Source organism: Salmo salar, chromosome 05 (assembly GCF_965601325.2).
Source record: "Salmo salar chromosome 05, fSalSal1, whole genome shotgun sequence".
Classification (NCBI taxonomy): Eukaryota; Metazoa; Chordata; class Actinopteri; order Salmoniformes; family Salmonidae; genus Salmo; species Salmo salar.
Window position 1 is genome coordinate 78,710,243 of NC_138295.1, and position 27,634 is coordinate 78,737,876.

Here is a 27,634-nt window from a genome sequence, read left to right on the forward strand (position 1 = left end):
GAGTCTGTAAACGCAGTGCAGGTTTTTTTTGGGGGGGGGGGGGGGGGGTGCCTTTTGTTTTTGTTTGAGCACATGCCCCCCCCCCGAAAGGTCTGTGCACGGCCCTGCCTCTTTACACCCCAGACGCATTGTTTAAATTGCATCTCCTATTCAGTCACTAATCACCAGCGCCACATAGCAACTCCCATCTGACCCCAGTGCATTCGTTTTAAAGAAATGAGGGAGAACAAGAGCACTACGCTAAATACAGGCACACAAATAAGGAAAATCTAGAAAACCGACGCATTTCTCCTTCAGTTATGCTGAGGGGAATTCTAGATGCATTCAGTACATGAGAAACTGCAAATACTTCTTTATTACTGTTATGGAGTGAAAGAGAAAGCAATCCCTCTCGCCTTGTCTCAGCGCCTCTGTGTTGGTGGCTGTGTAAGAGGACGATGTGCTTTATGACAAGTTAGCCTTGAGGGAGTCCTCTCCTTTGTGTAACACAGCATGTCCAGGGTCAGAGCTATGTACTCTATTATCTATGAAAATGTGCTCATTCAACTGATCACAGACATGTCAGAGCGGTTTAGGTAGTCTTTTATTTATCAAACAGACATCACATAGATACTTTTTTCACCTGTACAATGCGTACGGAAATGTAATGACAATTCAATAGAAGACCTTCGGTTGTATCTCTTTTTATTATTATTACATTTACAATACCACATACCAAAAACACAACCATGCAGTTCCTCTGGACACCAGAACACATGCAGGCATTGTACAGGACTGAGGATAGTGCTCCAGCCTGTTCTCCAGATAAAACCAGTCATGGTAAAAAAGCCAGGTAGACTAAAAGCTGCCATGGTTAAATCAACACAACAGTGTTGCGCTACCACCCTCCCAACCTGAAGGGAACTATTCCTTTTATAGAAGTCATAGGTTTAAAGAGCCACAGTCAATGGGTTCCCATGTAGATCTGCTATGACACTCAATGAAACTGTCATACAATAAGTTCATACAGTGAGTCTGTTACAGGTTAGTGCTCATATTGGGAAGATTCTGGGTCACCCTAAACCCCCCCACTATCCTCTCTAGCTGGGGAAGGCCTGGAACTCCCAGTCTATGTCCTCACTGGAGTCGAACAGCTGGGAAAGCCTCTGAACTCACACTCCATGTCCTCACTGGAGTGGAACAGCTGCCAGAGGTTCAGCAGAGAGCTGCTGGGAACATTGCTCGGTTTTTCCTGCTCCTGAGCAGTCTGCTGCTTCTCAACTTTCCTTCTCTTCCGTCTGTAATCCCTGACCCTCCTCTGTAACGTCCTGGCAGGAGGAGGGGTGTGTGTCTCCGTGTCACCTGCCTCGAGCTCCGGGACACCTCCCGTATTCCCGGGAAGAGTATCCCCAGCCAATGTATCGTGACTCAGTTCACTCTCCTCTAAAGCTCTGAGCTTGTGGTGTTCTGAAGGCCCTGCCACCTCGTGCTGACTGGAAGGGACCTTCACACGTACAGCTGGATCGCCACATTGTAAATCCTCTGTGTGACTAAATGAAGAGCGGCCATCTTTGTCTGTGTGAGTTCTCTGGCCCTGATGGGAAAGTCTGGGGTTGGCGACAGAGTCATGGGTAGAAGGGTCTATTTCTGCATTAGACACAGGTGTCTGACTCAGCCCAGCCCTCTGGGGGTGCTTGCGCGGAGATCCCTGTCGGCAGCGTTGTTTGCAGGACAGGGATCTGTGCTTGGGCTGGGGTCTGTCTGGGACGTAAGAGCACCTCTTCTCCCCCTCGCTGGTGCTGTGGGGAACAGGGGCTCCTCGGCTGCGCTTCCGAGGCTGTTCCAAGGGGTTTTCCACACTCTGGGAGAGAGGGGGCTCCACTGTAGTAGACCAGAGGGACATTAATCCCCCCTTCAGCTCTTTAGTTTCCACACCTCCCTCCTCCTCTTCCTCCATCTGTATGCTGGGTCCAGGAACACACAACAGGGAGGTTATGCTGTACTTTGACCTGTGGGAACAAAAAATTACTTAGAGATGTGGTGATCAGCACAACATAGAAAATCAGGGGTGAAAAAAAAACAGGCAATCTGCAAAATGTTTCACACAACATTGCATTAGTTTTCCTAACAAACATGTGACTGAACAACATTCAATATGTGTGCATTTACTTTTGATTTGGGTAGATTTTGCTCGTGTGGACAAATGGTAGCGCATGGTGCCTGCAACGCCAGGGTTGTGGGTTCCATTCCCACGGGGAATTATGAAAATGTATGCACTCACTACTGTAAGTCGCTCTGGATAAGAACATCTGCTAAATGACTCAATTGTAAAAATGTAAGACTACTGCACCTTGTGGTTGGAGTTTGTGTTGTTTTGACGTGACTGAAGTTGAAGGGCAGTGTGGTGATGAGCCTGTCCACCACCAGGTACTCATCACTTCTGGAGAAGGCCTTGTGCTGCTCGCTCTGCAGGTGCTGCAGAATACAGACACAAGTCAAGCATTACTACAATGTCTGCTACCACTACATCAAGTACATAAGGCCTTTTGTACATGATTAGGTCCTCGTTATAAACACGTGTTAACCTGTTAGGGCTAGGGGGCAGCATTTGCACGTCTGGATAAAAAAATGTACCCGATTTAATCTGGTTACTAATCCTACCCAGTAACTAGAATATGCATATACTTATTATATATGGATAGAAAACACTCTAAAGTTTCTAAAAGTGTTTGAATGGTGTCTGTGAGTATAACAGAACTCATTTGGCAGGCAAAACCCTGAGACATTTTCTGACAGGAAGTGGATACCTGATGTGTTGTATTACCTTTAAACCTATCCCATTGAAAAACACAGGGGCTGAGGAATATTTTGGCACTTCCTATTGCTTCCACTAGATGTCACCAGCCTTTACAAAGTGTTTTGAGTCTTCTGGAGGGAGATCTGACCGAACAAGAGCCATGGAACGATGATGTCCCATTAGACACCTGGCGCGCGAGTTCATGTTGGGTACCCTCGTTCCAATACGTTATAAAAGAGTATGCATTCGTCCACCTTGAATATTATTCATGTTCTGGTTAAAAAAGGCCCTAATGATTTATGCTATACAACGTTTGACATGTTTGAACGAACGTAAATATATTTTTTCCCCTCGTTCATGACGAGAAGTCCGGCTGGCTTAGATCATGTGCTAACAAGACGGAGATTTTTGGACATAAATGATGAGCTTTTTTGAACAAAACTACATTCGTTATGGACCTGTGATACCTGGAAGTGACATCTGATGAAGAGAATCAAAGGTAATGGATTATTTACATAGTATTTTCGATTTTAGATCTCCCCAACATGACGTCTAGTCTGTATCGCAACGCGTATTTTTCTGGGCGCAGTGCTCAGATTATTGCAAAGTGTGATTTCCCAGTAAGGTTATTTTTAAATCTGGCAAGTTGATTGCGTTCAAGAGATGTAAATCTATAATTCTTTAAATGACAATATAATATTTTACCAATGTTTTCTAATTTTAATTATTTAATTTGTGACGCTGACTTGACTGCCGGTTATTGGAGGGAAACGATTTCCTCAACATCAATGCCATAGTAAAACGCTGTTTTTGGATATAAATATGAACTTGATAGAACTAAAAATGCATGCATTGTCTAACATAATGTCCTAGGAGTGTCATCTGATGGAGATTGTAAAAGGTTAGTGCATCATTTTAGCTGGTTTTATGGTTTTGGTGACCCGGTCTTTGAATTGACAAAACATTACACACAACTCTTGTAAATGTACTGTCCTAACATACTCTAAATTTATGCTTTCGCCGTAAAACCTTTTTGAAATCGTAAAACGTGGTTAGATTAAGGAGATGTTTATCTTTCAAAGGGTGTAAAATAGTTGTATGTTTGAAAAATTTGAATTTTGACATTTATTTGGATTCAAATTTGCCGCTCTTGAAATGCACCTGCTGTTGATGGAGTGCACCACGGGTGGCACGCTAGCGTCCCACCTAGCCCATAGAGGTTAACTATGTTTACATACATTAAACAGATGTATTCTAACTCACAGCTTTGATGTTGTTGTATTTGAGCGTGCAGCACTCGCAGTAGCCTCCACGTTTCTTCTCCCTGTTCCTCCTGGCCCGGTCGTGCCCCCTCTCCTCACTGGCTGACACTCTCGCCCCTCGGTTCCTGAGACACCCATAGGTCAGTAAGTAATAGCCAGGTCAGAGTTCAATCACATATAGTTGCCTAGCAACCAAGACTTAGCAGTTAGTCCCGGAGGGTGCTAAGCAATACATAACCGTTTCCTGCTGTAGCAATCTCCATCAACAACAGTAGGAAAAGCTGGATGTTTTGGTGAATCAAGTAAAACACAAATGCCAAGACAGGGGAATATACTGCCACACTGCTTCTTCTGTAATTGGTGGATTTTCTTTATGTTCACAACAAGAAGGGTTAAGAAAGGTGAGGCGTTTAGTGAATGAGACTCCATACCCGTGCTCTTTAGGTCTCTTCCCAGAGTGTTCCTGGTCCTCTACATAGAATGGACTGCAGGGGGGAGCTGACGTTAGGTTAAACTCTGGCATGTTCGGCATGGCCAGATAAATTGGACGGTAATGTCTGGCAGAGAGACATAAGATAGATGCTATATTACATGCTCAAACACCAACTTATGACAATAAGAACTGCCTTAATATGTCAATACTACAGACATCGGAGTCTGTCAACTCTTTTATAGACCCACCTGCTAGAGTCCTCTACCTTTACAAAGGGTTTACGGATCCTTCCACCTGAGCAAAACACAGAACAAAGCATTAGAGACAGTGCCTATGTCTGGGTCAAATAACTTCTCATAATAACATACAGGAGGACGGCTCATAATAATGGCTGGATGGAGCAAATGGAATGGCATCAAACACATGGGATCCCGAGTGGCGCAGCGGTCGAAGGCACTGCATCTCAGTGCACGAGGCGTCACTGTAGACCCTAGTTCGAGTCCAGGCTGTATCACAACCAGCCGTGTTTGGGAGTCCCATAGGGCGGTGCACAATTGGCCCAGCGTCATCCGGGGTAGGCCATCATTGTAAATAAGAATTTGTTCTTAACTGGCTTGCCTAGTTAAATAAATCAAATAAAAAATGTATTTGATACCATTCCACTGATTCTGCTCCAGCCATTACCACAAGCACGTCCTCCCCAATTAAGGTGCTACCAACCTCCTGTGAGTACCAGTGTTATCGTACAACCACTATCAACATCAACCTTAATCTACTGAGACGATATACGTAGAAGGTTTAAGAAGTTCTCTATAACAATAATACAGTGATGAAGCGGTAAACAGACAACAGAGTCACATGCAACAGGACATTATTTACCCTTATACTTCTGGAAGGCTGGTTTGCCTGTAGGTTCTCCTTTGGCCTACATTAGTAAGGAATAACACACAAGACTCATGTAAGTGATATGTTATTCCAGGAAAGAACTATCAAAATATATGTCCAGAAACATGACTTACACTTTTCTTGACAGCAGCTGTGGTTGGCTTTTCAGCAGTATTCTTAACATTCCTTTTCTTCTTTTCCATATAAGCGATTACATCTGGAATTGAAGGAAATTCCCCCCAAAAAATGTTGCATACGAAAGTATCATTGTCATAATAAGCATTATGTCAACATTTCTTATGAAACAAATGAATAGACATGTTACCATCAATGTACAGGATTTTAACTCCCCACTCCAGAGCATTGGACAGGATCTCGTTGACTTGTATTCTCACCTACAGGGTAAAAACAAATAAACATCTTAACCGAAGAACTGAAATCCAAAGTATCTCCTGAAGTATGAACAAATATTTCGATCCAAAGTGCAAACTCTCCTGAAGTCAGAAACAATAAAAGTAACATGTAGCATTAGGTTGGAAATAGCTTGCCAAACTCATTAGTGAGGATCTTAACAAACCTGCTCTTTTACAACTCTCTTCACAAAAGACTTGCCCCTGCTTATGACCACCTGTGAAATACCAGAGAGACAGGGATAGATATAGATATAGATATAGATATATATATATATATATATAGCTATATAGCTTCGGTTATACAGCATATCATGGAAAATTATCCCACTGAGATGCAGATACCAGTGACAGACAGAGAGGAATAGTTGGCTCACCATGTCTGCCTGGCCCTGGGAGCTTCCTTTGAGGCTGTCTCTGTGGCTGCCGGGACGGGGGCGAGGGTGGGGGGAGCTGTGCCCAGAGTCAGGGCTTGGGACAAGTGAGTTGCGGCCATGACACTGCACATACCTGGCCTCTCTCTTATTAGACACCAGGTACTTGATCTCCTTGCTGAAGAACTTCTCCACTGTCTGAGGGGACAGAGACACTGGGTGAGACACGAGGGGGGACGGTCTGTGTATATTTGTAAACAACAGCTGGTGCACGAAATCTAAGGAAGTCTCAAGATTTTGCTCGCTTGAAGTAGAGCATATTGTGATAAATTTCAGGCCACACTACTTGCCTAGAGAGTTTTCAGCCATACTTTTCGTGGCTGTTTATTTACCACCACAGACAGATGCTAGCACTAAGACCGCACTCAGTCAGCTGTATAAGGAAATTATCAAACAGGAAACCACTCACCCAGAGGCGGCGCTCCTAGTGGCCGGAGACTTTAATGCAGGGAAACTTAAATCAGTTCTACCAAATTTCTATCAACATGTTAAATGATCACCTGTACGCCACACAGAGATGCGTACAAAGCTCTCCCTCGCCCTCCATTTGGTAAATCTGACCACAACTCTATCCTCCTGACTCCTGCTTACAAGCAAAAAGTATAGAAGGAAGCACCAGTGACTCGGTCTATAAAAAAAAGTGGTCAGATGAAGCAGATGCTAAACTACAGGACTGTTTTGCTATCACAGACTGGAACATGTTCAGGGATTCTTCCGATGGCATTGAGGAGTACACCACATCAGTCACTGGCTTTATCAATAAGTGTATCGAGGACGTCGTCCCCACAGTGACTGTACGTACATACGCCAACCAGAAGCCATGGATTACAGGCAACATTCGCACTGAGCTAAAGGATAGAGCTGCCGCTTTCAAGGTGCGGGACTCTAACCCAGAAGCTTACAAGAAATCCTGCTATGCCCTGCGATGAAACATCAAACAGGCAAAGCGTCAATACAGGGCTAAGATTGAATCATACTACACCGGCTCCGACGCTCATCTTATGTGGCAGGGCTTGCAAACTATTACAGACTACAAAGGGAAGCACAGCCGCGAGCTGCCCAGTGACAGAAGCCTACCAGACGAGCTAAATCACTTCTATGCTCGCATCGAGGAAAACAACACTGAGGCATGCATGAGAGCATCAGCTGTTCTGGACGACTGTGTGATCACGCTCTCCATAGCCGACGTGAGTAAGACATTTAAACAGGTCAACATACATAAGGCTGCGGGGCCAGACGGATTACTAGGACGTGTGCTCCGGCCATGTGCTGACCAACTGGCAAGTGTCTTCACTGACATTTTCAACATGTCCCTGATTGAGTCTGTAATACCAACATGTTTCAAGCAGACCACCATAGTCCCTGTGCCCAAGAACACAAAGGCAACCTGCCTAAATGACTACAGACCCATAGCACTCATGTCCGTAGACATGAAGTGCTTTGAAAGGTTGGTAATGGCTCACATCAACACCATTATCCCAGAAACCCTAGACCCACTCCAATTTGCATAGCGTCCAAACAGATCCACAGATGATGCAATCTCGATTGCACTCCACACTGCCCTTTCCCCACCTGGACAAAAGGAACACTTACGTGAGAATGCTGTTCATTGACTACAGCTCAGCGTTCAACACCATAGTGCCCTTAAAGCTCATCACTAAGCTAAGGATCCTGGGACTAAACTCCCTCTGCAACTGGATCCTGGACTTCCTGACGGGCCGCCCCAGGTCGTGAGGGTAGGTAGCAACACATCTGCCACGCTGATCCTCAACACTGGAGCTCCACAGGGGTGCGTGCTCAGTCCCCTCCTGAACTCCTTGTTCACCCACGACTGCATGGCCAGGCACGACTCCAACACCATCATTAAGTTTGCAGACGACACAACAGTGGTAGGCCTGATCACCGACAACGACGAGACAGCCTATAGGGAGGAGGTCAGAGACCTGGCCGGGTGGTGCCAGAATAACAACCTATCCCTCAACGTAACCAAGACTAAGGAGATGATTGTGGACTACAGGAAAAGGAGGACCGAGCACGCCCCTGTTCTCATCGATGGGGCTGTAGTCGAGCAAGTTGAGAGCCTCAAGTTCCTTGGTGTCCACATCAACAACAATCTAGAATGGTCCAAACACACCAAGACAGTCGTGAAGAGGGCACGACAAAGCCTATTCTCCCTCAGGAAACTAAAAAGATTTGGCTAGTGTCCTGAGATCCTCAAAAGGTTCTACAGCTGCAACACCGAGAGCATCATGACTGGTTGCATCACTGCTTGGTACGGCAATTGCTCAGCCTCTGACTGCAAGGCACTACAGGGGGTAGTGCGTACGGCCCAGTACATCACTGGGGCTAAGCTGGCTAACCTGGCGGTGTCAGAGGAAGGCCCTAAATATTGTAAAAGACCCCAGCCACAGACTGTTCTCTCTACTACCGCATGGCAAGCCGTACCGGAGTGCCAAGTGTAGGACAAAAAGGCTTCTCAACAGTTTTTACCCCCAAGCCATAAGACTCCTGAACAGGTAATCAAATGGCTACCCGGACTATTTGCATTGTGTGCCCCCCCAACCCCTCTTTTTACACTGCTGCTACTCTCTGTTTATCATATATGCATAGTCACTTTAACTATACATTAATGTACATACCAGCTCAATTGGGCCAACCAACCAGTGCTCCCACACATTAGCTAACCGGGCTATCTGCATTGTGTCCCGCCACCCACCAACCCCTCTTTTACGCTACTGCTAATCTCTGTTCATCATATATGCAGTCACTTTAACCATATCTACACGTACATACTACCTCAATCAGCCTGACTAACCGGTGTCTGTATGTAGCCTCGCTACTGTATATAGCCTGTCTTTTTACTGTTGTTTTATTTCTTTACTTACCTATTGTTCACCTAACAACTTTTTTGCCCTATTGGTTAGAGCCTGTAAGTAAGCATTTCACTTTAAGGTCTACACCTGTTGTATTCGGCGCACGTGACAAATAAACTTTGATTTGGGGGAGAACACACAAGGTCCATCCTGAGCCAGAGTATTAATCAAATACTGTATTTAAAATGGTGGTGAAAAGAGAGAAATGACAGCAGGCAGCAGTGCAAGGGGCTTCAGGGCCTCTATGAGTAAGTACCCCACACGCACAATCTTGCACAAAGTTTTGAGCTGCTGCACTCCGGAAGGAGATATAGGTCCCACTGTTCAGCAAGAATAATAGCAGGTTGTGCTTGATTGTGTCAGCTATCAGGTTGCTGAACAGTGGGACATAGGACAGATGCAGGCCCAATACATGGTCGGACAGTTAGGCTGCAGACTTTAAATATGTATGACTTGAGTACTAACTTTCCAATGTTTTCCGTACTACATGTATTATAGTGTAGTGTTTGTATGCTGACTTCACAAAATTAATTTCTATGTAAATGGACAATAACTTACTGTATGTATATTGTATCAAAGTGAGTCAACCAGAGAGATAACAACTCTGGTAACAAGACAGAAGCAATCACTAGAAGAGCTATGTTCCAAAAGACTGAAAGCCACTCCTCCTCCACAGTATGTAGACAGTAGCCACATTGGTGTGAAAGGCAGCAAGTTGTCATTTCACTTCAAAATGGTCCATGATCAGCAGTATGTCAACACAACACCTTATTAACAATTCACACAACCTGTCAATTTGAATGTCCTATTTCGCTGGCTCAGGAATTATTATCCCTTTTGTTAAAGGCAGGCAAGCTGATAACTGTATCATCCACATTCAATGTGCTATAATACCTTTACTGTCTGTCATGATGTCAAATGCTAACAGATGTAAACAAATATTCACTTACCCCTCCAAACATTTTGATATCATTCTCTAATGTCTCTGCTCTTCTGTTTGATGGCAAATCTAAGTAGAATAGTTTCCCAGTGAATGGCTTTTTTGGGGCAGGATAAGATTCACATGGTGGTTTGGCATGGCTCTTCGATGCTGACTTGTGCCCCTTATCAGCGAGTTTGGGGTCTGAAAAAGTAGCAAAGTTAGTTTCAATTTTTGACGGAACTTTCTTGCAGATAAGGCTCATCAACAATGTAACGTTAGTAATAACGTTCGCTAGTTACATGTTTAAAAATATCCCTTACCTTGTAAACGGGGTTTTGTAGACTTTTGGGTGCGTCTAGATTTCATCTTATTCAATATAATTTGAGAGGAGAATAGAATATCCTTGTGTTCTCCTGTGTTGTAAGAAATGGACATGTTTACAAACTGAGTTAATGCCAACGTTAACCGTTGTAACGTTATCTAGCTAAACTGCATAAAATCGTTAGCTTTAAAAACAAACAAAAGTAAGTTTAAGGAGTAATGCAAATATTGACATAGTTAGAGAAGTTTAAAATGAAAAATAGGACTTCAAAGCAAACGAACAGACCCTAGCTAGCACAAGCAAGCAATAAACTTTGTTTTTATAGCCTGTTTTTTAAACTACAGGAAGTGCAATCTGCCAGCTAGCTACTAAGTAACGTTAGCTTGCTAACTCACTCGCTAAAAGTTCATATATACCTCGTGAGAGCCTGTGGTCTTGTAAAACAATATATTTCCGTAAATTGACATTTGTTACAACCGATTTTCACGAAAGTTCAGTACAGTATCTTTAAATTGTTTTGGTTCCGCTAAGATTACTTTGTTGCCATAATATTTTGTTGTGCCATAGATGTTCTATGTTCTTTCCCGCTTCGAAAAATCCCGTCATTCCAAAAAGGGGGTGTTGTTGCTTAAAGTTATCATTGCTTTCGAATGCGATGTTTCCACATATTTTTTCTGGCTTTTTTAAAAGTAAAAATTGATTAAGCAAGTAACTGATGACTTTATCCCTAACGCATAATTTAGTGAGAAATTGGAATTTGTCATATTTATAGGTATTTAGTTAGTGTAGCTGTAATCATGTGCTGGCTCTCCTTGTGCCAAGAATGTGCTCTGCTGAAAGTCTAAATATTTTTACAAATGTCATGTTGGGTAAACTAGCTATTCTTATTTCACTTTATCTAGTTGAATGAAGCCATGTATTGTGGAATTGCCCCATGAAGCACATGTACACAGATACGAGCTATAAGAATACCGGGACATCACATTTAAAATGGGTTTGCTTTGGATTCCGTCGCTGACAAAGAGCAAGACTTGTCCACTGTGGAAGAGTAGCTAGATTAAATAAATTAGCTAGCTTCTAGTTCCTGCAATATAGCTAGCAAGAAGCTTTTCTAAGGTAAACATAACGATTACAAATTGTTACTGGCCAGAATTCAACAATAATTTATTGGTCAATTAAATGTTCATAACAACAACTGAATCAAATGTTATTTTGAATATCTTTCTTAGGCAAGATGAGTGGTAATTCTGGTAAAAATCATGTGCCCGTCGACACCAATGGCATTACTCCATTTCAATAGATGTTGGCTTCCAGCTCAGGGGCTCTCCTGACGTCATTGTTTGGTGAGCACGGGAACCCTCTCCACACACACATACACTGACTCATATATATATATATATATATATATATATATATATATATATATATATATATATATATATATATATATATATATATATATATATATATATATATATATATATATGTGTGTGTGTGTGTGATTGTGGAACTATTATATTTAAATATTTTAACTGGTTGTACAACTGTCTTTTTTCAGTCACACCTCTGGATGTCGTCAAGATCAGACTCCAGGCTCAGAAAAGTCCTTTTCCCAAAGGTAATAAGACACTAATCAATTTAACCTACCATTCCTGTGTCCTCTCTCTAAACCACAGTGCTCAATCCATTATGTATGTCTTCATTGTTCTCCAGGGAAATGCTTTGTGTACTGCAATGGCCTGATGGACCATACCTGTGTGTGTACGAACGGCAACTCCAAGGCCTGGTACAAGGCCCCCGGCCACTTCAATGGCACTCTGGTAAACATCTCTAACACCTCTACCCAACTCCCAACCCACATCTAGATATGCAAGGATTGGGTTGGTGTGTATCGTGTGCAATGTGATGAAAATTCTGTCTAGCCTATCAGAGGGTAACATTGAGATATTGCTCATTGTGGCCAAGGGTCAGAGGCTATGGGTTAGATGGGACTAGGGCTGTTACGGTAACCGTATTACTGCCACACGGGCGGTAATGAGTCATGATGGCAGTCAAATTCCACATGACCGTTTAGCCACGGTAATTAGGCTTCTCCAAGCTCTGATGCTGCTGCTGGTCATTAGTAGCCTACCAAACTTGCTAACTGCCTGGTACTCAGCACTCTATTGTCCCTCTAATCACTCTGACATCAATGCAAATGTAATAGAAAATCTAATCAAACACTTCATGAGAGTCCATGAGCTCATGTTGTGCAACCTTTCTATAGGCTATGCAGTCGCGTGAGAAAACAGAGTGATGGCCTCTTTTAAAAAGGTAAGGATCCCATCAGATTTCTATTGACTAGGCCTACTATATTTATTTCTCAACTTTCCTAATATTAAGCACATTGCTTATCTTTACAACAGGAGTACAGCCTACCTGGCTGGCATGATAATGAACCATGGGAAAAGCATCCTCCATTTGCTATTTAAGTGCATGATGTCTTTTTTTCCCCCCTAGTTTCGAAACAGGCGCATGATAATTGTCCATTCTAAATCAAAACAAATTTCACACATATATTATCTAGTTTATGTAAAGACAAGATTAAATCAAGAATAGTCTGATGGGTGACAATATTAGCATATCACTTGTGAATGATATAATATCACTTGTGGATGATGCCCAGTGTAAGGAAACAAACAGCACATGCCTTTTTTTTGCGACTTTTTCAAATCATAGTCACACACCTCATGTAGCCTAGCCCATAGGCCTATATGTTTTAATAAGGTTTGTATCGCAACTAAAGTGGCCAAATAGCTTCTTAAAATTAAGCACATTAATCTGCGTCACAATGGGTGTAGAGCCTAACTGGCATACATATGCGTTAGTTTCAAGTTTGGGGAAGATCATTTTCACCATAAAAAGGCACCTTAATAATAAAATCAGTACATGCATAATCGCATTTGCTGTCACTTTTGAGAATGGTGTTTTCCCACTAATGGAACAGTCTCACTTCTAGCCTACTGCCATGTGCGCATTGCTGCACATATAATGTGAAGAAATAGCCTAATAGTTTATTAAAATGTTAAGCTAAACGTTTTGATCTGTTGCATCAGCCTTATCATTTAAAAAAAAAAAATTGTATGCTAGTGGTTGTGAGTGAGAGGTGCTTCGGAGCGCGCAGCCAGGAGAAGGGAATTATAATTATTATATTCAGCCCAAGGGCACCACGGCCACTGGCCGCAAAAGGCATGGATTTTTTTAGGGGGCATTACGGCCACACAAAGGGGATGCCACCGGGAAATTTGAGGCATTATCAAGTGCTTGTCGAATTGTGATTGAGAGACTGATTAAGTGTGTACAGCCTGCACTGTACACACTTCAACAAACAAAGCAAAGCTCATGTCTTTCATGCAACTTTTTTCTAATCATCATTAGTTACTTCTTGCAGCCTTAGAATGTATTTAAAAACAAAACATATAGCCCAATGTTTGAATCACAACTAAAGTTACACCTAAATGAACCAAATAGGATTACCTGTTTCTTTGTTAACCGCTCAACACAGAATAGCCGCATGTCCACACTCCCTCAAATCGTTTGGAGAAAATATCCTTTCTATTTTATTAAGCTATGTTCAATGGTATTCTTCATAATATAAAATAATGCCACGGAATTCTACGCAAATCTTGTCTGCTAAATGAACTAGTGTAGCCCACAACCATATGGCATAGCCAGATCAGGACCTAACTTAAGGACAACTCAGAGTATGCTATTCTGTTAATCTGAAAGAGACTACATTTTCTTCATATCATATTTCTTTAGACTTGTCTAAAATAAATCATGGATTTATTGTGATGGTGTAGGCTATATTACATGGATTTATTAGACTTTTTAAAATGTAGATGTTCCAAAGGTCTGCATCAGTAGCTTGTAGGCTATCTGTGGAAGCCAGGAGATATTAAATGTGTTTATGTTAAACTGTCAATTATCGTTAGACCGGCTGTTATTTGCTTGACACTCACCGGCTAACAACATTTCATGACCGCCACAGCCCGTGGGACTTGGAACCAGCCTCAAGTGATGGACCCATTGAAAGCTAACCACAAGCATTATAAAGATGTACAGTGGCAAGAAAAAGTATGTGAACCCTTAAGAATGATCTGGATTTCTGCATAAATTGGTTATAACAACAGACAAACACACTCTTCTTAAACTAATAACACACAAATTATTGTATGTTTCTTGTCTATATTGAATACATCATTTAAACATTCACAGTGTAGGTGTCACGACTTCTGCCGAAGTCGATGCCTCTCCTTGTTCGGGCATTCGGCGGTCGAAGTCGCCGGTCTTCTAGCCATCACCGATCCATTTTTCATTTTCCATTTGTTTTGTCTCGTTTTTCCACACACCTGGTTCTCATTTCCCTCATTATGTGTTGTGTATTTAACCCTCTGTTTTCCCCATGTCTTTGTGTGGTATTGTTTATCTGTTCAATGTATGCGCACGTTATGGTGGTTAAGCTGGGTTATGTTAAACCCTTATTTGTATTTCGTGTTAGTTTGTGCCGTGTGCTTTTGGGTCGCCAAATAAAAGGCTCCGTTTTGCTACCAACTATTTGCTCTCCTACGCCTGACTTCCTACAGCCCTTCACGCATATCCTGACACTAGGTTGGAAAAAGTATGTGAACCCCTAGGCTAATGACTTCTCCAAAAGCTAATTGGAGTCAGGAGTCAGCTAACCTGGAGTACAATCATTGAGACAAGTTTGGAGATGTTGGTTAGAGCTGCCCTGCCCAATAAAAAACACTCAAAAAATGTGAGTTTGCTATTCACAAGAAGAATAGTTTACCTTTGTTGTACCACAATTATAGAATATTCTATTTGTTTATACCTAATGCATAATAGGCCTATAAAAAGCACTTACGATAGCTTGGTTCTCGTAACTAAACGGGTTTTTTTGTACCCGTTTCTATAAAGTATTGACTCAGGGGTGTGAATACTTATGTAAATGAGATATTTCTGTATTTCATTTTCAATAAATTTGCAAAAACTGTCATTGTGGGGTATTGTGTGTAGATAGGCGAGAACAAAAGAGATCTCAGAAGACCCAAGAATAAGAGTTGTTGACTTGCATAAGCTGGAAAGGGTTACAAAAGTATCTCTAAAAGCCTTGATATTCATCAGTCCACGGTAAGACAAATTGTCTATAAATGGAGAAAGTTCAGCACTGTTGCTACTCTCCCTAGGAGTGGCCGTCCTGCAAAGATGACTGCAAGAGCACAGCGCAGAATGCTCAATGAGGTTAAGAAGAATCCTGGAATGTCAGCTAAAGACTTACAGAAATCTCTGGAACATTCTAAATTCTCTGTTGACGAGTCTACGATACGTAAAACACTAAACAATAATGGTATTCATGGGAGGACACCACGGAAGAAGCCACTGCTGTCCAAAATAAACATTGCTGCACTTCTGAAGTTCACAAAAGAGCATCTGGATGTTCCACAGCGCTATTGGCTAAATATTCTGTGGACAGATGAAACTAAAGTTGAGTTGTTTGGAAGGAACACACAACACTATATGTGGAGAAAAAAAGGCACAGCACACCAACATCAACCTCAACTGTTAAGTATGGTGGAGGGAGCATCATGGTTTGGAGCTGATTTGCTGCCTCAGGGCCTGGACAGCTTGCTATCATCGACGGAAAAATGAATTCCCAAGTTTATCAAGACATTTTGCAGGAGAATGTAAGGCTTATCTGTTCGCCAATTGAAGCTCAACAGAAGTTGGGTGACGCAACAGGACAACGACCCAAAACACAGAAGTAAATCAACAACAGAATGGCTTAAACAGAAGAAAATACGCCTTCTGGAGTGGCCCAGTCAGAGTCCTGACCTCAACCCGATTTAGATGCTGTGGCATGACCTCAAGAGAGCGGTTCACACCATACATCCAAAAATATTGCTGAACTGAAACAGTTTTGTAAAGAGGAATGGTCAAAAATGTATCCTGACCAGTGAAGGAGTGCACTGATCCACTACTGCAACTACAGAAAACGTTTGGTTGAGGTTATTGCTTCCAAAGGAGGGTCAAGCAGTTATTAAATCCAAGGGTTCACATACTTTTCCCACCCTGCACTGTGAATGTTTACACGGTGTGTTCAATAAAGACATGAAAATATATGATTGTTTGTGTGTTATTCGTTTTAAACAGACTGTGTTTGTCTATTGTTGTGACTTAGATGAAGATCAAATTTTATGACCAGTTTATGCAGAAATCCAGGTAACTCCAAAGGGTTCACATACTTTTTATTGTCACTGAATAATGGTTTGGACACACCAATAGCATTTACCTGCAGAGAGTACTTTGCTCCTTTGAACAGAGTGCCGGCTGTAATTTGCGAACCGAGTGTGAACCGATTTTACATGTAGAATCGCACAAAAGTGTCGTCAGTCAGACATCAACAGCGTGCTGAATGAACGGTAGACGAACGGGAGATCCACATTCGGTACAACCCTTCAGTGTTTATAAACATGTACATCAGTATCATGTATTAGTTATTTCTCTGGTTCTTTGACCCTCTCTCTGCAGGATGCCTTTATTAAGATAGTCCGCAGGGAAGGTATCAAGTCGTTATGGAGCGGCCTCCCTCCAACCCTGTGAGTCTGAAGTCTGCCGTTACTCTGCCTCATTACTAATTCACACTGCTTACTTGCCTTCAGCACTGATTTATGGTCAGATGTGTCTTGAGTGGCTGGCCCGCTGTGATTCAGCAAACTCATAGTCTATTGATAATTCAGTTGTTTACGATTGTTTCCCATTATTCTGCTCATTTGTATCGAGCAGTACGGATGGACACTGTGATTTTGCAGACTCAGGGTTTATCGATATTTGATTTGTTAATGTTTTATTTTAAATCTCTCAGTCCTGGATTTGTGTCTGAGCGGTGTGGTAACGGCTGAGTCATGGGCTGTTGATTAATTTGGGAACATTTTATTTGTACCTCTTGCTTGTACCTATCTGATTTGTGTCTGATATGGTAAAAGCTGATTCATTTTATTCGTTGTTTATGGATATTTCATCTGTTGATGTTGGTTTCTTGTTTGTAATGCCTGATTTGAATGAGTCAGGGTTCTTGAGGAAACATTAGATTTGCATCTCTGTTAATGCTTCTTGCAGTATCATGGCGGTCCCGGCGACGGTGATCTACTTCACGTGTTACGACCAACTGCGTGCTGCCCTGAGGGTCAGGATGGGGTCACACGCTGAGGAGGCGCCTCTACTAGCAGGCGCCCTTGCCAGAGGTGAGCTGACCTCTGACCTTACAGGTCACTGTGGTGATGTATACTTGAGAGCGATAAATAGTGATAGAGTGATTAACGTTGTTTTGTCTATCCACTAGAAAGACCTTAGTAACCCAACTGCTGCTTCCTATCCTAGACTATGGTGATGTCATCTATCAAAACACAACCAAGACCTTACTTTGCAAATTAGATGTCATTTATAACTATCTTTGCAGATTCATTCTTGGATGCCATTATAAGACATCATTGAACAATGTCTGAATCACTAAACTAGCTGTCAATCCCAAACAGAAGACCACTGCATTGGTACTAGTTCCTTTTTAAATGTATCAACTTAAAGTTCCCTGTATATATTAAGGAACACCTAACTTCACAAAACTCGCACTACTTTCGACAACGGCAGCAATTCCAAAAGGGGGTTGGAGTAAGATCTTTCAGATACGGTACAAAGGCCTGAGTGACTGGAATCATTTAGCTACAGAAACTAGGACATTGTAATCACACAGCGCATTTACGAAACCCTTTTTCAACTGTTAAGAACAAACTGTTTGTGTTTTTAACTAATAGAAACATCATCATGTGAGGGTATTTGTAAATATATATGTATACTCTATATTATAAGTACTTAGTTGTATTAGTAGTTGTAGCAGAAGTTTTTATTAGTTATAAGCCTATTAGTAGTTGTACAACAACTTTTTATGCTGTTAATGTAATTATATTTTATTATCATTAGAATTATTTAATTGTTATTATTATTAGACAGTAGTTGCCATATTCTTCTTCTTACTAAATACTTTAATAAAATAAAAAAATAAAAAATATATGTATATGTTGGGACACTCTTGAAATGAGATGGTGCATCTCAAGAGATTTCATCCTGCAAAATTTCTAATAAATATGGAAACGACAGACACCTTATTTTCAATCAAATCAAATCCAATGTTATTAGTCACATGCGCCGAATACAACAGGTGTAGAACTTACAGTGCAATGCATACTTACAAGCCCCTAACCAACAATGCAGTTTAAAGAATAAGAAATTTAAGTAACAAGTTATTAAAGAGTAAAATAACAATAGCGAGACTATATACAGGGGGTACCGGTACAGAGTCAATGTGCAGGGGCACCGGTTAGTCGAGGTAATTGAGGTAATATCTACATGTAGTTAGAGTTATTAAAGTGACTATGCTTAAATAATAACAGAGTAGCAGCGGCATAAAGGGGGGGAGCAATGCAAATAGTCTCGGTAGCCATTTAATTAGATGTTGAAGAGTCTTATGGCTTGGGGGGTAGAAGCTGTTTAGAAGCCTCTTGGACCTAGACTTGGCGCTCCGGCACGGCTTGCCGTGCAGTAGCAGAGAGAAAAGTCTATGACTAGGGTGGCTGGAGTCTTTGACAATTTTTAGGGCCTTCCTCTGACACCGCCTGGTATAGAGGTCCTGGATGGCAGGAAGCTTGGCCCCAGTGATGTACTGGGCCGTACAAACTACCCTCTGTAGTGCCTTGCGGTCGGAGGCCGAGCAGTTGCCGTACAAGGCAGTGATGCAACCAGTCAGGATGTTCTCGATGGTGCAGCTGTAGAACCTTTTGAGGATCTGAGGACCCATGCCAAATATTTTCAGTCTCCTGAGGGGGAATCGGTTTTGTCGTGCCCTTTTCACGACTGTCTTGGTGTGCTTGGACCATGTTAGTTTGTTGTTGATGTGGACACCAAGGAACTTGAAGCTCTCACCCTGCTCCACCCGTCGATGAGAATGGGGGTGTGCTCGGTCCTCCTTTTCCTGAAGTCCACAATTATCTCCTTTGTCTTGATCACGTTGAGGGAGAGGTTGTTGTCCTGGCACCACACGGCCAGGTCTCTGACCTCCTCCCTATAGGCTATCTCGTCGATGTCGGTGATCAGGCCTACCACTGTTGTGTCATCGATAAACTTAACAATGGTGTTGGAGTCGTGCCTAGCTGTGCAGTCATGAGTGAACAGGGAGTACAGGAGGGGACTGAGCATGCACCCCTGAGGGGCCACTGTGTTGAGGATCAGCGTTTCGGATGTGTTGTTACCTACCTTTACCACCTGGGGCGGCCCGTCAGGAAGTCCAGGATCCAGTTGCAGAGGGAGGTGTTTAGTCCCAGGATCCTTAGCTTATTGATGAGCTTTGAGGGCACTATGGTGTTGAACGCTGAGCTGTAGTCAATGAACAGCATTCTCACATAGGTGTTCCTTTTGTCCAGGTGGGAAAGGGCAGTGTGGAGTGCAATTGAGATTGCATCATCTGTGGATCTGTTAGGTGGTATGAAAATTGGAATGGGTCTAGGGTTTCCGGCATGATGGTGTTGATGTGAGCCATGACCAGCCTTTCAAAGCACTTCATGGCTACAGATGTGAGTGCTATGGGTCGGTAGTCATTTAGGCAGGTTACCTTAGTGTTCTTGGGCACAGGGACTATGCTGGTCTGCTTAATGCATGTTGGTATTATAGACTCGGACAGGGAGAGGTTGAAAATGTCAGTGAAGACACTTGCCAGTTGGTCAGCGCATCCTCCCAGTACATGTTCTGGTAATCCGTCTGGCCTTGTGAATGTTGACCTGTTTAAAGGTCTTGCTCACATTGGCTGCGGAGTCGCCGGGAACAGCTGGTGCTCTCATGCATGTTTCAGTGTTATTTGCCTCGAAGCGAGCATGGAAGTAGTTTAACTTGCCTGGTAGATTAGGTAAAACGGATTTAAGTTTCCCAGCGTTAAAGTACCCTGCCACTAGGAGCGCCGCCTCTGGATGAGCGTTTTCCTGTTTGCTTATGGCGGAATACAGCTCATTGAGTGCGGTCTTAGTGCCAGCATTAGTCAGTGGTGGTATGTAGACAGCTATGAAAAATACAGATGAAAACTCTCTAGGTAGATAGTGTGGTCGTCGATTTTATTTTCCAATGATTGCACGTTAGTTAGTAGAAAGGAAGGCCTATGAATTCTCAGAAGGCAGCCCGACCTTCGCCCTCTTTTTCTCCGTCTTCTCTTCACGCAAATGACGGGGATTTGGGCCTGTTCCCGGGAAAGCAGTATGTCCTTCACGTCGGGCTTGTCGTGCTCGTTAAAGGAAATAAAAGTCCCTGCCAGTTGGTGGTGAGTAATCACTCTTCTGATGTTCAGAAGTTATTATCGGTCTTAAGGAGACGGTAGCAGCAACATTATATACAAAATAAGTTAAAAAAGATGTTACAAACAACAAAAAAAATGTACAAAAAAACAGTTGGTTAGGAGCACATAAAACATCAGCCATCTTCTCCAGCACCATGATATAATTATGGCCTCCTTTTCATGTGAGAAAGAAATGTATGTGTTTAACTGCTCTGTTTAACTGCTCTTTCTGTGTGTAGTGCTTATAAGTGTTTTCTCGCTCTCTCTCTCTCTCTCTCTCTCTCTCTCTCTTTCTCTCTCTGTCTCTGTCTCTCTGTGAGTCAGTGGGCTCTGTGACAGTGATCAGTCCGTTGGAGCTGATCCGTACTAAGATGCAGTCCCAGAGAAGTTCGTACAGGGAGCTGAGTGAGGTTATCCACTCTGCAGTACGCAACGAGGGCTGGCGGTCTCTCTGGAGGGGCTGGGGACCCACACTGCTTAGAGACGTGCCCTTCTCAGGTAGAAACAACACAATGTCTATCACTATATCTCTCTCAGGTAGAAATAACACAATGTCTATCACTATATCTCTCTATCTCTCTCAGGTAGAAACAACACAATGTCTATCACTATATCTCTCTCAGGTAGAAATAACACAATGTCTATCACTATATCTCTCTATCTCTCTCAGGTAGAAACAACACAATGTCTATCATTATATCTCTCTCAGGTAGAAACAACACAATGTCTATCACTATATCTCTCTCAGGTAGACACAACACAATGTCTATCACTATATCTCTCTATCTCTCTCAGGTAGAAACAACACAATGTCTATCACTATATCTCTCTATCTCTCTCAGGTAGAAACAACACAATGTCTATCACTATATCTCTCTCAGGTAGAAACAACACAATGTCCATCACTATATCTATCTATCTCAGGTAGAAACAACACAATGTCTATCACTATATCTCTCTCAGGTAGAAACAACACAATGTCCATCACTATATCTCTCTATCTCTCTCAGGTAGAAACAACACAATGTCTATCACTATATCTCTCTATCTCTCTCAGGTAGAAACAACACAATGTCTATCACTATATCTCTCTATCTCTCTCAGGTAGACACAACACAATGTCTATCACTATATCTCTCTATCTCTCTCAGGTAGACACAACACAATGTCTATCACTATATAACTATCTCAGGTATACAACATTCTCTATTTCTCACTCTCTCTTCTCTCTAGCTCCCTCTCTCTCCTCTCCCTCTCTCTCCTCTCCCTCTCTCTCCTCTCTAGCTCCCTCCTCTCTCCTCTCCCTCTCCTTCTCTCTAGCGCCCTCTCTCCTTCTCTCTAGCTCCCTCCTCTCTCTCCTCTCCCTCTCCTTCTCTCTAGCCCCCTGTTCTCTCCCCCTCTCCTTCTCTCTGTCTCTTAGTGTTTGATAACAGAAGTTCCATGTTGTGTCTGTTTCCTCCTCAGCCATGTACTGGTATAACTATGAGAAGGGGAAGGCGTGGCTGTGTAAGCACAACAACATCAGAGAGCCAACGTTTGCCATCACCTTCATATCCGGAGCGGTGTCTGGATCAGTGAGTATTCTAGCTGTCCTCTCAGCTCAACTCAAACTGTTCTGTCTAGTAGAGCACCTAGATATATTGATCATCGAATATCTGATATAGTTTGTTGTACCTTTGTAATGTTATTCTAGCTCTAACTCATCTTCTGTGCTGACATGGTGTTATTTCCATCTATTACTGCTAGAGGGCAGCATTGTCAAATATAAGTGTGATTTCTAACCCTTGTTTATGTCTTCCTCCAGATCTCTTCCATAGTAACTCTTCCCTTCGACGTCGTGAAGACCAGGAGGCAGGTGGAGATAGGGGAACTCCAGGCTATGAATTGTGGGTATAGAACTCCAGGCTGATCACCTGATTCATGGAATCATCCTTATGATCTTTAGTGATGTGTTGATGTGTAGTGATCCTGTACTACTAACCCAGCTATGTTGTCATGCGTCTCTGCAGTGTCGTCCAAGGCCTCCTCCTCCACTCTCAGTGTGATGACCAAGATTGTGGCTGAGAACGGCGTGGGTGGACTGTTTGTAGGTAGGTCAGGCTACAGGGATAGTTCACCCAAAACACACAGTTACCTCAGGTTAGTCTCCTAACTGGTGACCTACTTTCTCTCCTTATCCCTCTCCTCCACCCCTCTCTCTCCCCTGTCACTCCCTCTCCTCCACCCCTCTCTCTCCCCTCCACCCCTCTCTCTACCCCCTTTCACACCCTCTCCTCCACCCCTCTCTCTCCCACTCTCTCTCCTCTACCCCTCTCTCTCCCCCCTTTCACTCCCTCTCCTCCACCCCTCTCTCTCCCCATCACTCCCTCTCCTCCACCCCTCTCTCTACCCCTTTCACACCCTCTCCTCCACCCCTCTCTCTCCCCCTTTCACTCTCTCTCCTCTACCCCTCTCTCTCCCCCCTTTCACTCCCTCTCCTACGTTTCTCTCCTAGGTTTCCTTCCCAGGGTGATCAAGGTGGCCGCAGCCTGTGCCATTATGATCAGCAGTTATGAGTTTGGGAAAGCCTTCTTCCGCAAGCACAACCAGGAGAGGCTGCTGAGTAGCAACACCTGACCTGACTAGGGCCTCTCACACACACAAACCACAGACAATACCAAGAACACAATCAGCCATCGCCAACAGTAGGTATTGGCTACCTCTACCTTTCCCTGGGTCCTTAGAGATTTTCAGGCGTAACTTTGCATGCCTGTGTCCTCCCAGCTGCTTAGACACCCCAATACACCTCACCTCAGAAAGTGTTCAAGTGTGATATGTCATGTGACTAGCTGGAAGTAGCTAATGTTGGCGTTTAGGACCTAAGAACGCCAGGACTTGATTCTGTTCCAAAGCAGGAAATACTGGCAGACATGAAAACAATATTGAAGACAAATATTTGTAGGTAATCAATATTATTCATATTTTATCTTATATTTCTCAATCAAGGTATACTGCACTTAATCACCATACTAATTGTGACGAGAAAATAGTAAAAGTGCACAGATTGTATTTAAAATATATATTTTTTTTTTGCCAAATCATGAAGGTATTATCATTTTCATAACTACTTACAAATAATTAGCATAATCTTTTTCCTGTGCACCCATGGTGAAATATCATGTTATGAAGTGCATTTAATTCCACTGCCCTGTAGGTGGTATCAGAGAGTTTTCTGTAACCAGAAACTGGGGGGGGGGTCATATTGGACAAGTGTTTTATCCCGTTCCGTTAGTTATTGAGGTATTGGGGTTGTGTGCACTGTGCCATCCGGGGTCTGACAGTAATAAATCATTTGATGGATATATTTGTCCTGTTTCACACATGTACACGTGTGTATTATACCCATTTCTGAAATGGGGAAATGTGTTTTTTGCATATCCCGACTCCTCCTGAGACACCCTCGGAGAGTGGAGTCAGGGACAGTAGAGATGAGTGTCAAAGCTGTGAATTAGGCGGGATAACTTCTGGTTAGTAGTCTCTGTCCCGCAGAACCCCCTCTCATTCCCTGCCGCTTTCTCTATCACCTCATTCTCAACCCTATTGGAAGAGAAGGTCCAAGGTCCTTCAGGATACATGTTCTGTTCAGTGCCAGACTGCCAGTTTAAACCTGAAATTCAACTCTTAACTTGCACCTCTTCCAGAATCCCATATTCAATCCCCAGTCAGCCAGACATGGACTGTGAACTGTGACAGCCTGTACATGTACTCAAAACATGTAGCAATGATATATATTTCTATTGTTTAATATATTCTACAATGGTCACCTGCAGTGACATGTTTTCCAACTTTGTACAGAAATACATAGAGAATAAAAGTCACATTTTGACATTTGAATTGTTGAATCAATTGTTTTTATTAGATCAGCAAAGATTTGTGATTTGGTTCAATCCAGTAGTTTCTGTTAACATAAAATAATTCATATGATAATGCAATTCATAATTGAATCCTGCCGAACAAATCTAAATCACGGAGGTAGTGGAGCCTTCCGTTGCGTGAGCGTACCACAACAGCTGATCAAGTTAAAAGGAAGAAGGGCTAACATGGGGAGGTATAATGTGCTGTTCCACTGTTACAGAGGCTTTCCCTGGTAAGATCCTAGCAGCGTAGAGATTACTGCCAATATTGATGTATGGAAACAATCTCTCTGTAAAAGTGTGTGTGAACGTGTGTATGTGTGTGTTATTATCAAGGTCGTAAAAGGACAGTGTATCTCTGTCCCAGTCCAGCTGCACTCTGATCCGATGGGGTTTGTTTTCCAGTGTCAGGACAGTCTGTGGCCCTTTTGGACAACGTGCCCAGTATTTATCATTATAATAGCCTACACGCCAGAGTCCAGTCTGTACCACTCCCTTCCTCTGGACAGACTTATAGACTACACCTACAAACCATACTGTATTGTCCCCGACGTCTGTGTCCCAACTGTGTGTCCCAGAGTCAAAGCCCTCAGAGCCCAGGACCATTCGATAGTTATCAAACCTTTCTGGGTTGTCAGGAAGCAGCCGTATCTCATCACTGAATCTCATACTGGTCAGATCGTCAGACAGGATGAGACATGGATGGGCAGTGTTGGGGTCCAGAATCACAGGCGCTGAACAGAGAAAAAGAGAGATGTTTAAAACCAGAGAACCACTGTTTGTTTAATTTACTGGGACATTATTGCCAGATGATCAGTGATGTTTTTTTTTTATCTGAAATTGTCTGAATGCAATTTAAAAATGTTTGTGAAGATATGAACATTGGTAAGAATAAAATCAGACTCACTGTATTGAACAGACTTCAGCATCTTCTCCAAAACTCTGACCTGCAGGTTTCCCAGGTGCTTTGCCACATTGATCAGCGCTCCAGAAACAAGCTCTGGATCTGGGCTTGTGCACTGGGCTCTAGAAGAATATCCAAGAGTTAGTCATACGGTAGGGTTGGGTTCAGAACCACAGGGAAGAGAGAGAGAGAAGAGGCCGATCACTTAGGGTTAGGGTCCAGATTCTTCACCTGAAGTGTGGTGGACAAATAGGACGTAGCCTTACCTTTTTAACGTGTCCTTGTAGTTCTGCAGGAGAACAAAAGCGCTAATGAATCAATAATACATGTAATCACTGAAATCAATCATCAGTTAATCAATAAATCTATCCCAAATAACCTCTAGACAACACAGAGATATTGGTCCTTACCTGCAGGAATGAGATGTCATCAGATACCAGGTCCTTCTTTATGGCTCTCGTTGTGTCTAAAATGGCTGCTATCTCTCTGTTCATATCGTCAATCATCTTCTTCATCCTCCGACTCTTCTCCTCCTCTTCCTCCCTCAGGACAGCCATCCTGGCTGCCTCTTCATATCGTAGAAACTGGTGAAGTTTCTCAAAGTCCTCCTGAATCTGATTTTCTGTCTGCTGGGCCTGACTCTGGAGACAGTGTATCATCATCAGGCATTACACTATATTTCATATCAATCTGAAAAGTTTTTCAGAACATATTATACTGTTAAAGAGGCTGTATGGAACGTTAGTTGCTTGTTGGCTTGAGTGTTGCCTCTATGGTTCATATACACATGATATAACAATCAACTTCTAGACTCATGAAACCACACAATCCTTAGTTTAAGGCTTTTGCTCATAGTTGTGGGAAGGTGTACCCCTTTTTTGTCCAATTATATCATTTCTGGGTAATATTTATGTCCATTTAGGGGACCCCTTTTGGCTCAATCCAAATGATAAAAAAAAAAAATTCTGATTCACTTTCATATGCATATTGCATTGTAACATTACAAAGCAGTCTTACCTTAATAAGCTCTGCCGTTTCTTCAAAGCTTTGTTTAACTTCTTTAAATCCCTCCAGCTGCTCCTCTAAGGGCTTCAGGCCAGTCTCTATGAGCTCTTCCTACAATTCATTTTGTTCATTTACTTGTGTGATCTTTTAATGATTGCACGCAAAATTGGATGGATTTATGAGAACGTCACATTCTGATCAATCTGAACAGAACAAGGCCTTAGAAAAGTTTTGCTTTTCAAAGAGAACATCAAGGCTGTACAAGTACGACAGGATAGCTGCATATGATAAGGAACTCTTCTGCACTAGACGTTTGCTAGGAGAGAGTGATCCTGTTATAGTGAATGTACTGTATATGTTAGTTGATATTTTGTATCATACCTTGCGATCCAGAGCAGCCTCATCTACTGGAATACACTTGTGTGTTTTATGTTTACTTGAACCCTCACACACCGAACAGATAGGCTCTTCATGCTCCAGACAGAACAGTGTAAGTAGCTTGCTGTGCAGACTGCAGACATGTTTAACTGAAACTTTCTCACCCGGCATACACAGGTTCTTCAGAGCAAGAGCCATCGAATCCTTATAGCATTTTATGCTGCACACTGGACATTCCCAGGATTCCATCTGTTTCCAGTATGACTCCAGACAGGCTATACAGCAGCTATGGCCACAGGACAGGAGAACAGGTTCCTTGAGGGTTTCAGAGCACACAGGACAGGAGAGATCCTTCTCTGGGACAGACACCTGGGAGGCCATTTTCTCACTCCCTAATGGCATTTGGAGTGAGGTGGTTACTTCAATTTCAAAACTCACCCTGGTTTAGTCAGCAGCTGTCTTACCAGTGTTGCTGAATAGTTTTTCAGTTGTAGTCCTGTGTTATGTCTTGTGTCTTACAGAGCAGATACACATAGAAGATCTGGGAGAGCTGTGTGTGAAGCCAGTAAAATGTGTGCATTGCCATGTAAACTGATCTGTGAGACAGCACTCAAGACATGACAGCTCCTTAAGGGGAGAGAGAGGTGGGGGGGAATCTATAAGCCATTTTCTAAAAATAAAATATTAGTCTAGTTTTCTCAGCTGTTTGTATCAGTCTTGTTTAGT

The 27,634-nt window shown here is 42.7% G+C and overlaps 3 protein-coding genes across 4 annotated transcripts; 1 reads left to right on the forward strand and 2 right to left on the reverse strand.

Moving 5' to 3' along the window:
- Positions 1 to 565: 565 nt before the first annotated feature.
- LOC106605961 (protein DBF4 homolog A) lies at positions 566 to 10,942 on the reverse strand. Its single transcript, XM_014201981.3, has 13 exons — positions 10,734 to 10,942; positions 10,316 to 10,408; positions 10,024 to 10,196; positions 6,144 to 6,338; positions 5,934 to 5,984; positions 5,682 to 5,751; positions 5,491 to 5,573; positions 5,351 to 5,396; positions 4,720 to 4,765; positions 4,470 to 4,595; positions 4,040 to 4,163; positions 2,330 to 2,454; positions 566 to 1,988 (listed from the first exon to the last, which is right to left on the reverse strand). The coding sequence occupies exons 2-13, from the start codon at positions 10,359 to 10,361 to the stop codon at positions 1,109 to 1,111; spliced, it is 1,965 nt and encodes a 654-aa protein (XP_014057456.2). The 5' UTR covers positions 10,362 to 10,408; positions 10,734 to 10,942; the 3' UTR covers positions 566 to 1,108.
- On the forward strand, positions 10,930 to 24,601 carry LOC106605987 (mitochondrial glutathione transporter SLC25A40). Of its 2 annotated transcripts, none has more exons than XM_045718986.2 (11): positions 10,930 to 11,433; positions 11,547 to 11,660; positions 11,876 to 11,935; positions 12,031 to 12,137; positions 16,888 to 16,955; positions 17,476 to 17,600; positions 21,053 to 21,226; positions 22,193 to 22,302; positions 22,533 to 22,614; positions 22,738 to 22,818; positions 23,223 to 24,601. In XM_045718986.2, exons 2-11 carry the CDS (start codon positions 11,618 to 11,620, stop codon positions 23,342 to 23,344), a joined length of 972 nt encoding a protein of 323 aa, XP_045574942.2. In that variant the 5' UTR covers positions 10,930 to 11,433; positions 11,547 to 11,617; the 3' UTR covers positions 23,345 to 24,601. The 2 variants fall into 2 exon arrangements, with proteins under 2 accessions (XP_045574942.2, XP_045574943.1); XM_045718987.2 differs by lacking the exon at positions 10,930 to 11,433 and adding an exon at positions 12,584 to 12,630 and having other exon boundaries at positions 11,541 to 11,660.
- On the reverse strand, positions 24,602 to 27,508 carry LOC106605985 (E3 ubiquitin-protein ligase TRIM39). Its single transcript, XM_014202025.2, has 6 exons — positions 26,912 to 27,508; positions 26,543 to 26,641; positions 25,936 to 26,166; positions 25,792 to 25,814; positions 25,529 to 25,647; positions 24,602 to 25,355 (listed from the first exon to the last, which is right to left on the reverse strand). Exons 1-6 carry the CDS (start codon positions 27,308 to 27,310, stop codon positions 24,787 to 24,789), a joined length of 1,440 nt encoding a protein of 479 aa, XP_014057500.1. The 5' UTR covers positions 27,311 to 27,508; the 3' UTR covers positions 24,602 to 24,786.
- Positions 27,509 to 27,634: the final 126 nt, after the last annotated feature.

Bases quoted from the DNA above. Each gene is read 5' to 3' on its own strand.
- LOC106605987 (XM_045718986.2), top strand. From the start codon at position 11,618: ATGTTGGCTTCCAGCTCAGGGGCTCTCCTGACGTCATTGTTTG. The intron at 11,936-12,030 runs GTAATAAGACAC...ATTGTTCTCCAG, and splicing joins GAAAAGTCCTTTTCCCAAAG to GGAAATGCTTTGTGTACTGC. The intron at 12,138-16,887 runs GTAAACATCTCT...CTCTCTCTGCAG, and splicing joins GCCACTTCAATGGCACTCTG to GATGCCTTTATTAAGATAGT.
- LOC106605985 (XM_014202025.2), bottom strand. From the start codon at position 27,310: ATGCCATTAGGGAGTGAGAAAATGGCCTCCCAGGTGTCTGTCCCAGAG. The intron at 25,815-25,935 runs GTAAGGACCAAT...GTTCTCCTGCAG, and splicing joins ATGACATCTCATTCCTGCAG to AACTACAAGGACACGTTAAA. The intron at 25,648-25,791 runs GTAAGGCTACGT...ATATTCTTCTAG, and splicing joins TACAAGGACACGTTAAAAAG to AGCCCAGTGCACAAGCCCAG.
- LOC106605961 (XM_014201981.3), bottom strand. From the start codon at position 10,361: ATGAAATCTAGACGCACCCAAAAGTCTACAAAACCCCGTTTACAAG. The intron at 6,339-10,023 runs GTAAGTGAATAT...CTGTCCCCTCAG, and splicing joins ATATCAAAATGTTTGGAGGG to ACAGTGGAGAAGTTCTTCAG. The intron at 4,766-5,350 runs GTAAATAATGTC...TGTTTTGCTCAG, and splicing joins AGCCTTCCAGAAGTATAAGG to GTGGAAGGATCCGTAAACCC.